Raw genomic sequence first — 14824 nt, 5'->3', positions numbered from 1 at the left:
AAGTATGCTGCTTGATTAAAAGGTTGTTAATGCATTTATTCATTTATGACCCTCATTTCATTACAGCACCTTATGCAATGTTGGTGCTGTTTCATCCACGATTCATAAGTGGTGCTGCTCGCTGCGCCCAAGAGCCAATTTTAAATTACTTATTTTCAATAAAAAAAACCTTCAGTAGCTTTTTTTTTTTTTTTTTTTTTTTTTGACTTAATGACACATAAGTAGCTTTGTTGAGTTATTGTAACATTATTGTTTTGTTATTGTAGTAACATTATTTTTTTTAATTGAATTTTTGAAAATTTTTATATTTTATTAGTGAAACCTTTACTAGTTTGGTAATTTTCATTACACAACGTGTCTTCAAAATAAAAAATTTAAAAAAAATGAAAATTGATAATGTCATTAGAAAGAATCTAGCTTACAAAATAAAAAAATAAAATAAAATAAAGAATCTAGCTTACATGGCATAAAATGATAAAATTGTTCAATGACTCCCACGTTTGTCTTGAACACGACTGGTCTTCTGAAGATAAGTTCTCGTGCGGCAGTTCTCATAGATTTCAAAAAATATTCTTCCCAAAAAAACAAAAAGATTTCAAAACCTAAATTATAACAATGATAGGTTTTATTATTTTATTTTTATTTAGCCTACACTTTTTAAAAAAAAAAATTTTTTAAAATAATAATAATAAATAAATAAATAAAGAAGATAAAGTCAAGTTGACAACTTGCATGAAAACAGTTAGAAGGATTGAAGAGTAGAATTTTTAGTTTGAATTAGACATAAGATATATCAAAACCAAATAAAGAGAATAAGAATAACAAAGTACTCAGCAAAGAATGCTAGGTTCACTTGCAAAAGCACATGCTTATATTCTACACTTTAAGACACTTGACATGAGAGAGTGTATACATACAAGTTACATTCGCGGCGGCATGTACATTATCCTTCATCTAACCAACAAAATGTAGCAGAAAAAATACAGATTTGGGAACGAAAATGAAGAAAGAGGGAGCTACATAGGAGAATGAAATCTTATACATCCTTTTCTTTTTCTCTTTTCTTCTTTTTGTGGATAAATAAACTTACAATTAAACAACATATATAGACACCCATTTCATGGATAAAAGGCACCAAAGACGGCAACTTACTCGCATGCAAGTTTCGTACCAAAACTTGTCAGGCAAATTGCAAATGCTTGGAAGGCTGAAAGTGGCTGGCGATAATCCATGGTGAAAGTGTCATCTCCTACTTTTCCAAATTGGAGGAGAACTACCTCTTCATCACCTTTTCCACCTGGTTGGCTTTGATCCACTGTCGCTACAAGTTGAAAGTTCTTAACCGAAGCTACCGTTACCCGGCCATGAAAATTCAAGCACCAACATTGCAAGTGCTCATGCCACCTTGGAGCTTTGTTCCTCAGAACAGTGTAACTAGAATCCAGCTCTGCTAACTTAGTTTTGGCATCTTCTGTCTGATCCAAGGTGGTCCCTGTTGGCCCAGGGCATTTAAGGGAGCAAATCATCCTTCTGGGACCTCTTGATTTCAAGAGGTTAAACTTGTATGAAACTTGCCCAACTTCAAAATTCCCAGCAGAAACTTGGGGGCTTATCTGTTTGCTAGCAAAACGACGAGTTGATCTGCTACTGGATGGTTTTGCTCCATCATGGGGTGGCTGACTATCATATATTGTGAAGTTTGTACCAAGAAAATCCGAACTGCAAATTGAAATTAATATGAGAATGCAAACCCCTGAAAACATGAGCCAATCAGCATTGAAGGTTGTACCTTCATCGAACACTCAACTTACTGAACTTTGATAGGCAAAAGTTCTAGAGTGCAAATGTTACACTCACTGGATATAGAATTATAGATATATGATGACATCTTAATAAAACCATTGCACTAAAAGACACAGACTGAGACATAGGAACATAGAATTTCTTTAATCTCTCCATGAAAAAAAATCCTAACTAATCATTTTTTTAAAAGCTCAAAGAGCACGTGTGACAATATTATGTGGTTATATGACAATCTGAAAATGACAATTAATAAAGCAATAATAGTATAATAAAGTGAAATAATTTGCATTTCTGTGGACCTGACAGTTTTACAAGACTACACGTCCCCCGTCCTTGTCCACCAAGCTACTTCTAGATATATCTCTCTCTATCTAATTTGGAATTCATCACTTGGCATAAGCAGTTGGGTAGTGGTAAATTGTCCAAACATATAAAAATTTCTGACTTCACAGCAAAACAAACTTCACATTTTAGACACCATACCTTAACTTCCCAACATACGCTTGACTTCCTTGTGATAGGTCATCGACATCAAGTGATATGATATACTCAGTGTGGGCACCACGTCTATATCTCCTTGCGGCTAAGAGGAATTTCCCCTTTTCTGAAAAAGCTGTAATCAAGATATACAATCAGCAACAGCCAAAATTGATAACGCAGTATTGGACAAGGACATACTCCAAATCAGCCACATAAACAAGTAGGCTGGTAGGAGTAATTGAGCCAACTAAGTGCAAGATTTAGTTAGGAATCACAACTAGAATAGAGGAGTTCGAGGGAAAAAAATTAGTGAAATCCCAGCTTAAAGACATTAACTTCTGAGCCATGATCAGTAAACAGCCCAAAGTACATGAGCCAACTCGTATTAGAAAAGGGGAAAGCAGTATTTCACATTCTGTTTTTTGTAAACATAATTTGCTAAGATCTTTAGAAACAATCACGAGCACATTTTTAATCATTTTCAGGGACTTCAAAATCAGTTGGATACATTTTTAGTAATAACATGTAGGAACAAATAGAATGGGACTGCCTGCAGGCTTTTGAACATAAATTAATTGAAACACCTATTCCATAAGTCTTTTCCACTCTCCAACCGATAACTAAATGGAAAGTTGGCAAATAATTAACTGCATACTAAACATATAATTTCAAAAAACTGAAGAAAAAAAATTCTCAAATCTACTAGATCAAGGTGTCGTATTTCCTTACATGATGGTGATACAGAGAGATAGAGATAGAACGTAGAGTTTTTCTTGTCCCGCTTTATAAGACATTGAAGTGGGTTTTCACGTGGCCCTGGCTGCACCAGTCATAAACCATTAACGGAATCAGTAAGAAACATCTGACTTGTAAACAAGTATGGATACATATATATGAGCAACAAACAATATAATGGAGCACAGTTCATAATTAATGTATAGAAAGTAGAGCATAAACTCAGCACAACCGTGTCTAGAAAAGACCCTAACCATATAGTCATAAACCAGAGAACAAGAGGATTGAGAAAGTGTAAAATAAAGATTCACGACTTCCTGTTGAATGTTTTGGATAGATTGGTCTTTCAAATCTCAATATCAAGTATTATAAACGTCTAAAACCACCAAAAACCTCTAAGGTTCAACATCTAGAAGCTAGCTAACTGCAAAAGTAACAATATTGTGTTTAATAATAGTAGATGAGGAATAGATTAAATGACAAAAGTGACAAAATTTTAACTTCTCCAAAGCATAGTCTCAACCTACAGAAGTTACATTAAAGCCATTTTCACATTCGACAGAGTTTATGATTATGTGAACATCCGGAAGCTACATGTAAAGTGTTTCCAACAAAACCTAATAATTTTGCTGAATATTCTTTAGCTCATAATTTTCAAAATATGCTTAAACTTTATATAAATTGTGAATATATTTGTGCTAAATTAATATTAAAGTATACAGGTGTTGTTTCAGTTGCACAAACAAAAGGGGAAACTGAAAATTCATGTGAATTTGGAAATATAGAGCTTGTTTGGTAGACCATAAAAAGTGAGAAAGTGGGAAGTGCAAATTCATGGAAATTACCAATTCCCACAAAACATGGGAATTATATTACAAAGTTCCCCCTTAGTAACTCAAAACTCCCATGGTTTGTAAATATCTATATAACAGCCAATCTAGTTAAGTTAATTCCTAGGAAATTTGATGTAGGATTTTAATACCCATGAAATACATATGCCTATAGGAAATTAATTCTTATGTCAACCAAACAATACCTATGTACTTCCATAGCCAGCAATATTGTATTTTTACTATGACACAACAAAGGGTTTGAGTGTTTGACAATAAAAATATCATATGAAACAAAAAAAAATACCCTTTCTAAAGATCTCCTCTACACCTATGCTACTCCAACGATGTAATTTTATCATGGCGTACGGAAGATTTCAACTATTGAAAAGAGTTTACTCCATTATGCAAAGTTGTAAAATGGCAAGTCCACATATGCTGAAGCCAAATGGTAACATTGCGAACCAGACAAGATTGCATGAACATTTACATAATTACTCACTAAAATCCCAAAAAATCTAAATCTACTAAACCATAAGCCATCCAATAGCTTAATCTCCAAGATTTAAGAAAAAAACTCAATAATAATTTGGGGAAGAAGCTGAAGATCACATTACAGACGGTTGAAATTGAGTCATCACCAACACTAAAGCTCCAACTACAAAATTTTATACATTACATGTGGCAGCAACATCCCTCTTTATAAAATAATGGCTACAGATATCTGAAAATGATTACGTTTATTATATGCATCCCATCATTGGCTTACATTTATTATAAGCATCCCATCATTGGCTAAGAAACTACCTATAGTCTATACTCTATACCACAATGGTCCACAAATGAAAATAACAAACTACAACCAAACAAAACTCGAAACTTGAGCGCAAAAGCAACCACTCTACAATCACCATCTTGGTCTCTCCCTGGTAATTCAATTCCCCATCGAAATTAAGACAAAACAACAGAAGAAAATTCCCGACAAGGACAACAGCCCTATTAAGCGAATAATAATAATAGTATAAACTTAGGATATCAAGCTACGACTGCTCTTTCGTTAGTTTAAAATTCACACCAAAGTAAGCTCAAAATGATCACCCCTCTTTACACTCCTTTCTAGTCATTAAATTTGGCATCAACAATCACTGTAAACCACATAGTTCCTTTACAAATTCGGCGAAAACCAACTCCATTAGCTGAAACCAAACCTAAATAAACACCTAGGCTATCAAACCACAACCATTCGTTAGTTTAAAAGTCACACCAAATTAAGCTTAAAATGATCACCACTCTTTACACTCCTTTCTAGTCATTAAATTTGGCATCAACAATCACTGTAAACCGCAGAGTTCCTTTACAAATTCGGGGAAAACTTACTCCATTAACTGAAACCAAACCTAAATAAACACCTAGGCTATCAAACCACAACCATTCGTTTACTGTAACAAGTCAAGTTTCGAGTTTTCAGCTTTCTTCAGTCAAAAATTCACACCCATTAGCTTAAAATTCACACCCATCTTACTAACCCTCTTAATTTCATAAACTAATCTCTAAAACAGGAAATTACTTGCAGAATTCAAACTCCACTTTTCCCAAAAAAAACCTCAAAATGGTAACAACAAAACAATACATTTCTCCAATTAAATTGCAAACAAATTAACAATATACTAAATTAATCAAAACAATAACAATAAAAACAAAATCCCACAAAGCAAAATTAACAGAACCCCACATTCAGCCTAAAATCAAACAATTTAATTCAACAAACCCAAATTCAAAAATAAACAAAAATTAAATCAAATCAAATAAAATTAACCTGCTTAAGGCAAGAAGGAAAGGTGATCTTAGCAGTAGAAAGAGGAGACTTAACAATCTCCCTCGTAACATCTCTCCATCTCTTACAAACACAAGCACAAACGACGACGTTTCGACGAAGCGGCCATTTATCTTCACTAGATTCAACGCGAGCTATGATATCCGCCAACAACTCCGGCAACAAAGTCGACCATCTACCACCGTCGTCGGCGTCATCGCCGGAGTTGTGGAGGTTTCCGGCGGCGGTTGACGGTGACTCACGGTGAGATTTGGAGGAGAGAGAAAAACAACGGGTAGAAGAAGAACGACGTGAGAGGAATGATCTAGTGAGAGACATGAGCAGCAATGGAGGAAGGGAAGAAGATGATCATGGAGGAGAGAGAAAATGGGGGAATTTTAGAGAGAGAAAATGGGGAAAAGTTAGAGAGAGAAAGAGGGGGGGAGTAAGAATTTAGGGGCTGAGACTTGGGAAGAGAGGGATGATGGATGGGAGGGTGAGGTGATAGAGTTACATGCGTGTTTGGGTAACCGTCAATTTTTATGTTTTGGACTTTTGGAGTTAGATGAGAAACTTTGGAGAGAAGAAAGATTTTTTTGGTGGGAGAATTAGTTTTTCTTTTTTTAAATAAATAAATAAATAAAATAAAATACCAAGGTAATTGAAATTTGGAATTTGGAGTCTTATCCTAAGAAAAATAGAATGGAATTTTTTATGGTGTTTTGGTGAATTTGTTCTTGGAATATGAGGAGGAGAGATGTGCATGAATTTGTGTGTTTGGAAAGTGCATAGATTTAAAATTTTTAAACATATTTTTTTGAAGAGTTTTTAATGTATTTTGTCTTAGGTTCTTGAATTAGATGAGGATAAAGGGGTGATTCTTATTTGAATTTATCGATCATTATACACTTTAGTAGTAATAATTTGATCCTCTATTTTTTTTTAATATTAAATAATAATAGTCATCCCCTTGATTCGATCGATTCCAGTTCGCCTGCTCCCATCTCTGGTTGAGAGGTGGTGGGATTTTACGTGGGCACGTGGCTCAAGTGGGGTTTCGCAAGGCTCTTGTAAGAGGCAGTGGGATTTTACGTGGCTCACGTGGAGTTTTCACGAGGCTCAGGTGAAAGGGTGGGATTAGGTGGGGGGTCAAAACTAGGGTTTCCCGAGGGTCAACTAGGGTTGAAAGGCTTCAATTTCAAGTGGTTCGGTGGAAGCTTCAGGTTAACACCCTGACCCCAAACAAATTAGGGAGAGGCCTATTGTCACGAAATGCGCATCGAGGGCCAACAGCTGTCCCCACAAACCAACACGAGTCCTTCCAGCGCATTTTGTCCTCACTCATGCGTACCCCAAGAAAACTTCCCAGGAGGTCACCCATCCCAAGACTACTCCCAACCAAGCACGCTTAACTATGGAGTATTCTTAGCATATGAGCTTTCTTAAAAGGAACTTGTTGATATGAGTGTATATCAAACTCCTTTAAAGCATAATGAGGGGTATTACATACACCCCAACTTGAAAACGGCAACGCCCTCGTTGCGCCTGGAAAGCTAGGGACTCCAGTATTACGCCTAATGGCAACTGGGTAGCCAAAGTGTTACATCCAGTCTGGCTATGGCCATATGGCCCCAGAATTTTCCCCCGCTAGACGACTGACATAGGATTAATTATCCACGATCAGCACGCGGTCGCAGGGTTGCTCAGATACCATTTTTAACACCCCGACCCCAAATAAATTAGGAAGGGACCTATTGTCATGAAACGCGCATCGAGGGCCAACAACTGTCCCCACAAACCAACACGAGTCCTTCCGGTGCATTTTGTCCTCACTCATGCGCACCCTAGGAAAACTTCCCAAGAGGTCACCCATCTCAAGACTACTCCTAGCCAAGCACGCTTAACTATGGAGTATTCTTAGCATATGAGCTTTCCTAAAAGGAAAATGCATCTTGTTGATATGAGTAGTATATCAAACTCCTTTAAAGCAATCATGAGGGGTATTACATCAGGTGGGGTTCAATGTGAAGGAGTTGTGTCTTCGATAAGTGCAATTACTAGATATATCAAAGATCACTATTATGGAGATAATAAGTTCGTTCTTTTGGGGCGTCATCATCTGTTGCTAGACTATGAGAGATGATATTTGGGCTAGTCAAATGGTCCAAAGCCCGCTAGAATGGATCATATGAGGTCACACACAAGGGTATTGGGTTAAGCAAGTTAGGAGCCCATTAATGGGCCTCATGAGCAATTAACTAATCATGAAAAGGGTTGGGCTAGCATAGTTAGATTAGAATTAGGTTTTGGGCTTTTGACATGGGCTCTTATTTAGAGATGAGATCTATATATAAGATCCATGCCTAGGGTTGCATGGAAGCAGTCATAATCAACTTACAGTAGATTTTGACATCAATGCAACCAATCTCAAAACCCTAATCCTCTCTCTAACACACGGCTCTCTCTCCTCCCCATTTGGACTCACGGCCGGCCAGCCTTAGTGGCGCGTGTGGTGGTTCTTGGTGGTTCATGGTTGGTTCGTTTCTCGCTCTTCTTCGTAGAAGGTCAATTGAAGGGTTCAATTGCAACTAACTAGCATTAATGGAGGTTTTAATCTGTGCCCGTGGACCAAGCAGAGGAATCACGCTTGAGGTTCTTTATCTCCCATTGTTCTTGCTCGATCGCACATGGAATCACACTTCAAAGGTACAATTATGTGTTATGCATTAGATTTTGGGATTAGGAACTGTATGAATATGATTCATGTTTATTCCGCAATTAGTACCTATAAACTCCTACAAAATGGTCATGTGAGAAGGACAGAGTTGGAAGTTTGGGTGGAGGTCAGAAGGGTTGGGGTTTCGGGTAGGGGTCAAGTGGTGGTCGTTTGTTGTGGGGTTGACATTGAAGGGTTAGGTTGGCCTAAGGAGGTGAGTAGGGGTGAAATTAGGGGTGAAAGTTCGGTTTTCGGTTTGGAACCACAATATTTCGGTTTTTGAATTTTGCAAACCACACTGCAGCACTTTAGCTTTAAAACCGAACCAAACCAAACCACCTAAAATTTGATTTTCTTAAAAAAAAAAAAACCTAAACCGCACCAAATTTTCCTATCAAGTATCATAAACATAAAATATTGCAAAAAAACCGAACTAAACCACACCAAACATAAATCGAACCATACAAAACCAAACCGAACCAAAACCCACGACGACCCAACCCACCTTATTTCACCATTCTTCATCCCTTCCACCCAAATCCTAACCCTAGATCGACCCAAAACTACCTACCACCACCGCAATTCAATCACACACCACCATAAAAATAAAGTAGAAAAAAAATTCAAACCTCGAGTTCCACCGAAAAACCTCAAATTTGGGTTTTAAAGGTCAAATTCGACCATGAAAACTCTAGATCTAGTGTTTTCATGGTCGAATTTGACATGAAAAACCTTTAGTTGATGGTGTTCGAAATGAAAAACCTTTAGTTGATGCCTTTGATGGAGTTCGAAAAACCTCAAAATGTTCGCCGATGGTGATGCGGGTTGGTGGGGAAAATAAAGAGGAGATGAGAGTGAAAGTGGAGAAGAGATCAAAGAGGAAAGAGAAAGGGTGCAAGTAGAGAAGAGGAAAGGAGAGAGAGTGAGAAGACTGAGAACTGAGAAGAGGAGAAAGAGGGTGGAGAAGAGAGAAGAGGAAAGGAGAGGTGAGAGGAGGAAGTTAGATTAGGGTTTTTTTTTTTTTTTTGCTTTATATACTTAGGGTAAAATTTGTTGGGCTAGGGTATTTTTTGGGTTTGGGCCTAAATTTCGGTTTGGTTCAGTTTTTTCGATTTTTCACTTTCTCAAACCGAAATATTTTTTTTCAAAACCGACACCAAACCACTTTAAAAAAACCGAACCATATTTGTTATTCGGTTCGGTTTTAAACCGAGTTTTTTTCACCCCAAGGTGAAATAATTGTGGTTTAAAATCGAATCAAACCGCAAAACAAACTGAATTAGAAATGTGGTGCGGTTTTTTTTTCTAATATGGTTCAGTGCGATTTGAGGAATCTCACAACCGAATTAATTAATATGGTCTGGTTTAAGTTTTAATATTTGAAAAACCAAACACCGAAATCCAAACCAAATTATGGCCCATATCCAAATCATAGCCTAGCCCAATACTAATTTCCACCCTACATCGTCAAAAAATAATATGTGTGATGATGGAGTGAATGACTAGTTAGATGGAGTAAAAAGGAAGAGGATGAAAATTTTCGATGTGGTTAGGTTTTATTTAAGAAAAATCCGAATTTATAACAGTTTGGTTTAGTTCGGTTTCAATTGTAATATGGTGCGGTGTGGTTTGAAAAATCACAAAACTGAGTTGATGTGCTTTGGGTTCGTTTGGGCTATAAACCACGCCGCAAAACGCACTTTTACCCCTAGAGGTAAGAGGAGCAACTAGTCCAATGTTTAAAACTAATTCAACAATTCAATGTATTTGATTGCCTCAATTAATTACTCATATTAATTTATACACACTTATTTGATAATTAAATAATTAATTTTGTAAAATATAAAATGTATCATTTTTATTTATATCATAATATATTAATTTATATTTGACAATTATTTTATTAAATTGTACTCAAATTAGTTCTTAGTTTTCATTATTCACCTAGCTAAGTTCTCACATGAGCTCAATTAAATATTACAAGGAGCAAAAAATCAAGGTACCTTGTTAGGAAACGTCGATTCTGGAACTGAAAACTATAGAAGAGGTTCTGGTTCCAATTAGCAAAATGGAGAACTTGTTGCAACATATTCCGGTCCAGGTTCTCACTTTTTTGGAAATGAAACGAACTTGTAGGGTACCCTATGAATTGATAAAAGTATCACTTAATTCTAAATTAGAACCAGTGAGTTAGAATTGGAGTAGATTGGTTCACTAAATATCCTATATAAATATTAAGCGAAAAGGCAAATATAAATAATCTAATCCCTTAGACCCTTTTGCATACATCGATCTACAAGGCTTTAATCAATGCTTTTGTCAAGGCGGCTCCTCACATCAAATCATGAAGTGAATCTATATAAATAGCCCAGAAAATGACAACCATCAAAAGGGATCAAATTACCTTGAAGATTGACTTCAATTAGCCCTTACTACTCTCTACTTTGATAGGTCTCCCTTTCTCACTCTATTAGGTTCTTCTTTTGAACTATTATTATTATTATTATTATTATTATTATTATTATATTGATTCCTTTTTTTGTGTCTGACCGGATTTTTTACGAGACCGCCCATTCTAATTCTAATTCTATATATGTTATCATGTAGCAAAATTTTTTTATAAATTGTATGTAGTTGGATTTTATATTGAAATATTTGTTCAAATTAATAGAAATAAGTCATTTCTTTTTTTTTGACCCAAAAATAAGTCATTTCCTATATACGAGTACATCATATCAATAACCATATATACTAAAAGACAAATCAGCAATGACACATGTAATCCTTTGATTTGTCCTTAATATATATTTTTTAATAGAAATTTTTTTTAAAAAAAATAGATAAAGAATATATGCAAAAAATTCTTTTCATTTAGGAAAAAAAATCACAATATAATTGTAGGGAATATTTCAAGCATTACGATAACCCCAAACTTGAACCCCACTGTGATCATACACTAAAGTACGGTGGCGTTCCAAAGGGAAAGACAAAGAGCAAAAAGAGTCGCCAACACGTTTTAGGAACTTGTAAACCCAAAAGACAATCCAAAAGGACCATCAACTACTCCATAAGGTCTTGAACCAAACAGGGTCCGGGGATGAGGGTACGAATCCAATCTACAAAAGAAAGGACCCGCCCTATAAAAATAGGCCTCTACTTTGTTCTGCTCGTATTCATGCGCGCTTTTCGAATAACATACAAACATTATATTGAACCTATCCTGTTTATCTATGTTGGTTGAATATTAATGCACAAATAAACTATTATTGGCGATCACTTAACTTAAAATCACATTAGCCTAAACCAAATTAATAATTATCTTATTAAGCGTGATTTCAAGTACAAATTCCCTTTAACAAGCATAAAAGGTGTGATCAAGCAATAACAATAAAAAATAAATCAAGCAACATAATAATAAACAATAATGATAATAGCATGATAAGGCATAATAAAGCTCAATAATAATAGCAAGATCCTAGGCATGATACTAACAAGATTAATAACAAACCCTAGCATGTCACTAAGCAATAAAGATCAAAACTTTAAACCTAACATGGTACTAACATGATATTAGAAAGAGTAAAGGCACCCTAAACATGATACTAGAAAGCATTAAATAACATCCTAACATGATAATAGAAAGCATTAAAAGCATCCTAACATGATACTAGGAATCATAAACAATAATAAGCATGCAATCTACATTGTGAAAGAAATAGAGAGTAAGCTAATCTACTTACTTTGAAGCCTCGTACCTCTTTCTAATAAAAAAATACACAAGTTAGTAAACTTCAATGAAAATAATAAAGAATAATTAAAGAATTAAATAATTAAATTGAAAATCAAATTAAATAAAGTTTAGACTAGTTTTGGACCAAACCCTCAGAAAATATCAACCTTTCACGTCTAGGGCGAAGGCAACTTCGAACTTGGCTAAGAGACTCTAAGTCTTGTGAATGCGGAATATTGTATTTGAAAAGCTAGTTTAGAAATAGAGAGAAATAAAGCATATATTGCTCAAGAGAGAATAGAGAGAATTAAGGAAGAATTGAATGTGAATTCATGATTCTGAAAACAGGGAGTCGGACGCTATTTATAATGAAAATAGTCCGAAAAAATCATAGAATTTGATAAGGAATAAAACTCCACTCTGTCGCCGGGAATTTACTCTGTCCCGACGCGACAATGTTTGTCGCGAGGCGACAGGGTCTGTCGCGCGGCGACAAATTTGTCGTTTGGCGACAACCTGTATTAGCGCGTTTTTTTCTTCACGCGGAATCCGATCTTTAATCAACTTGATCTACGGAATCCGTACAGAAGATAAAATATATATTTTTAAGATAACAAAACAATATTTTATTCCAAATAAAAATCTATTAAAGATAATTAATTATTAAATCTAATAATATTAGAATTAAAAAGAACTTTCTAGAAACTTCTAGAAAACTATAATTAATCTTAATAATTTTAGGAATAATAATTAACATGAGCCCTCCTCTAGATCATTGGGCCGTATTTAAATAATTAATCAGGCCCAGTTTAGTATTTTGGCCATAACTTCCTCAATATTCATCGGAATTGATCTTATAATATATCGTTGGAAAGGTCTTTTCAAGCCCCATCCAACTACACCATTATTGGACCCTTATTATGGACCAAAATAAACTGAATTGGACGTTTTCATAAAATAGAGTGGGTTTTCGAAAACAGAAAAAGAGATTTTAATAAAAACTAACCGCAACACTTGACTTTTCACACTTTCACCTCATTCGATTATGGTTTGACGTGACAGGTATTCATCACTGGGTTTGGTTTTGGGGAGACACAATTTGGTGTCTACAATAATATATTTACCAACTTAGATATCTAACCATAACTTAATATAAATTTCTATATAAGCAATTACTTTTTAATATATAATTATAAATTCCTACATAAATAATTACTTTTAAATGTATAATGATTATTTATAGTAACAAAATCAAGAATATATATCTTTCAGCCTACCATATATAACTAGTGTGTATCCCGGGCGATGCCCCGGGTTGCTAATTTGTGTACTTCTTGATTTAATTTAACAATTATGTTATAGTTACTGTGTGTAGTGGTTGCCTTGGATGTCACCTTTTTTTTTTACATCATATGTATTTATATTTTAATCTTGTGAAAAATAAATGAATTATATTACCTCTAATTTACTTAATAAATGAAAGGAATATTGTAATATTATGTGAAGCTTGAAACATTAATAATAGTTGGTTGAGATGGTAAAAGTATTACGTATATATATTGGAGGTTATGGGTTCGAATCTTGTTGAAAGCATATTTTATTTTGTTAAATGAAGTGGCTAGCTTACGTTGCGCATATACGTTGGATGATGACATGACATTGTGACATAGGCACACATACTTTGAAGCTAGAGTGCCACGTGCACCGTTCCTTTAAAAGGAACGTCTTATAACATATAGTATAGACGATGAATGAAAAATTATTGAATGTGAAAGATGAAATATATATATATATATATATATATATATATATATATATATATATATATATATATATATATATATATATATATATATATATATATATATATATATATATATATATATATATATATATATATATATGCCATCAATGTTCAAAATAGAAGAAGGCTTGAATAAAAAATATATTATGAGTCATAAAAGATATAAAAAAAAACATTTTAAGTTGCTTGATTTAGGATAAAGTAAGAAATAAATTTTGACCAAATTATTTTTTATATTTAAATATAGTTTAAATTGAAACTCCGTATATGTCAAAAAAATAAAATTAAATATATCGATATTCTGTAACAAAGAGTGAAAAATTGTGCCCCAATATGTTAGTTCGGAAACTACCCTGGTTGAGGGAAAAGCATAAAGGGAAAAAGAGGGGGAATTAAGGAGGGTGGTTTTACTAGCACATGCCCTTAAGTGACCTAGTCAATGTGGAAATATAAGGTCAATGAGAGATAAGGTGTGTTCTAGTAAGAAAATTTTAATAATAAGGTGTGTTTCTAATAATAATAATGATGATGATGATGATGATGATGATAACAATAACAATAACAATAATAATAACAATAATAATAATATGGTTTTCTTCCTTTCTCCTTTTCTTCGTTGGGGGAATTAGAGAAGGATGCTATTACGTTGCTGAAGCGGCTACAGGCATTCGCTAAAACTCAGGATATTGGTGCTCGTGCAGGTGCTCACATTTTTAGCAGGATCGGGTTTGCTATATCTAGAGGGGTGGGGGCCCAGATTGTATCTCGACTTCCCACCAATTTCTTGTAAATTGATTGACTTTGTAGGTTTTCTGATATAATAATAAAAATAATAATAATAATAATAATAATAATTGTAATAATAAAATAAATTAAAAAAATTATAAAGTGAAGTCTAACAAAAAAAAAAAAG

General features: G+C 34.4%; 1 protein-coding gene across 1 annotated transcript; it reads right to left on the bottom strand.

Moving 5' to 3' along the window:
- Window positions 1–846: 846 nt before the first annotated feature.
- Window positions 847–6164, bottom strand: LOC145605065 (tubby-like F-box protein 7). The gene is made up of 4 exons (XM_081661080.1): window positions 5665–6164; window positions 3013–3103; window positions 2287–2416; window positions 847–1719 (listed from the first exon to the last, which is right to left on the bottom strand). The coding sequence occupies exons 1-4, from the start codon at window positions 5998–6000 to the stop codon at window positions 1149–1151; spliced, it is 1128 nt and encodes a 375-aa protein (XP_081517206.1). The 5' UTR covers window positions 6001–6164; the 3' UTR covers window positions 847–1148.
- Between the last annotated feature and the right edge of the window lie 8660 nt (window positions 6165–14824).

This window comes from Chenopodium album, chromosome 22 (assembly GCF_948465745.1).
Source record: "Chenopodium album chromosome 22, dcCheAlbu1.1, whole genome shotgun sequence".
NCBI classification, from domain to species: Eukaryota; Viridiplantae; Streptophyta; class Magnoliopsida; order Caryophyllales; family Amaranthaceae; genus Chenopodium; species Chenopodium album.
Note: the sequence above shows the minus strand (reverse complement) of the source record. Positions and strands in the feature narration are given on the sequence as shown.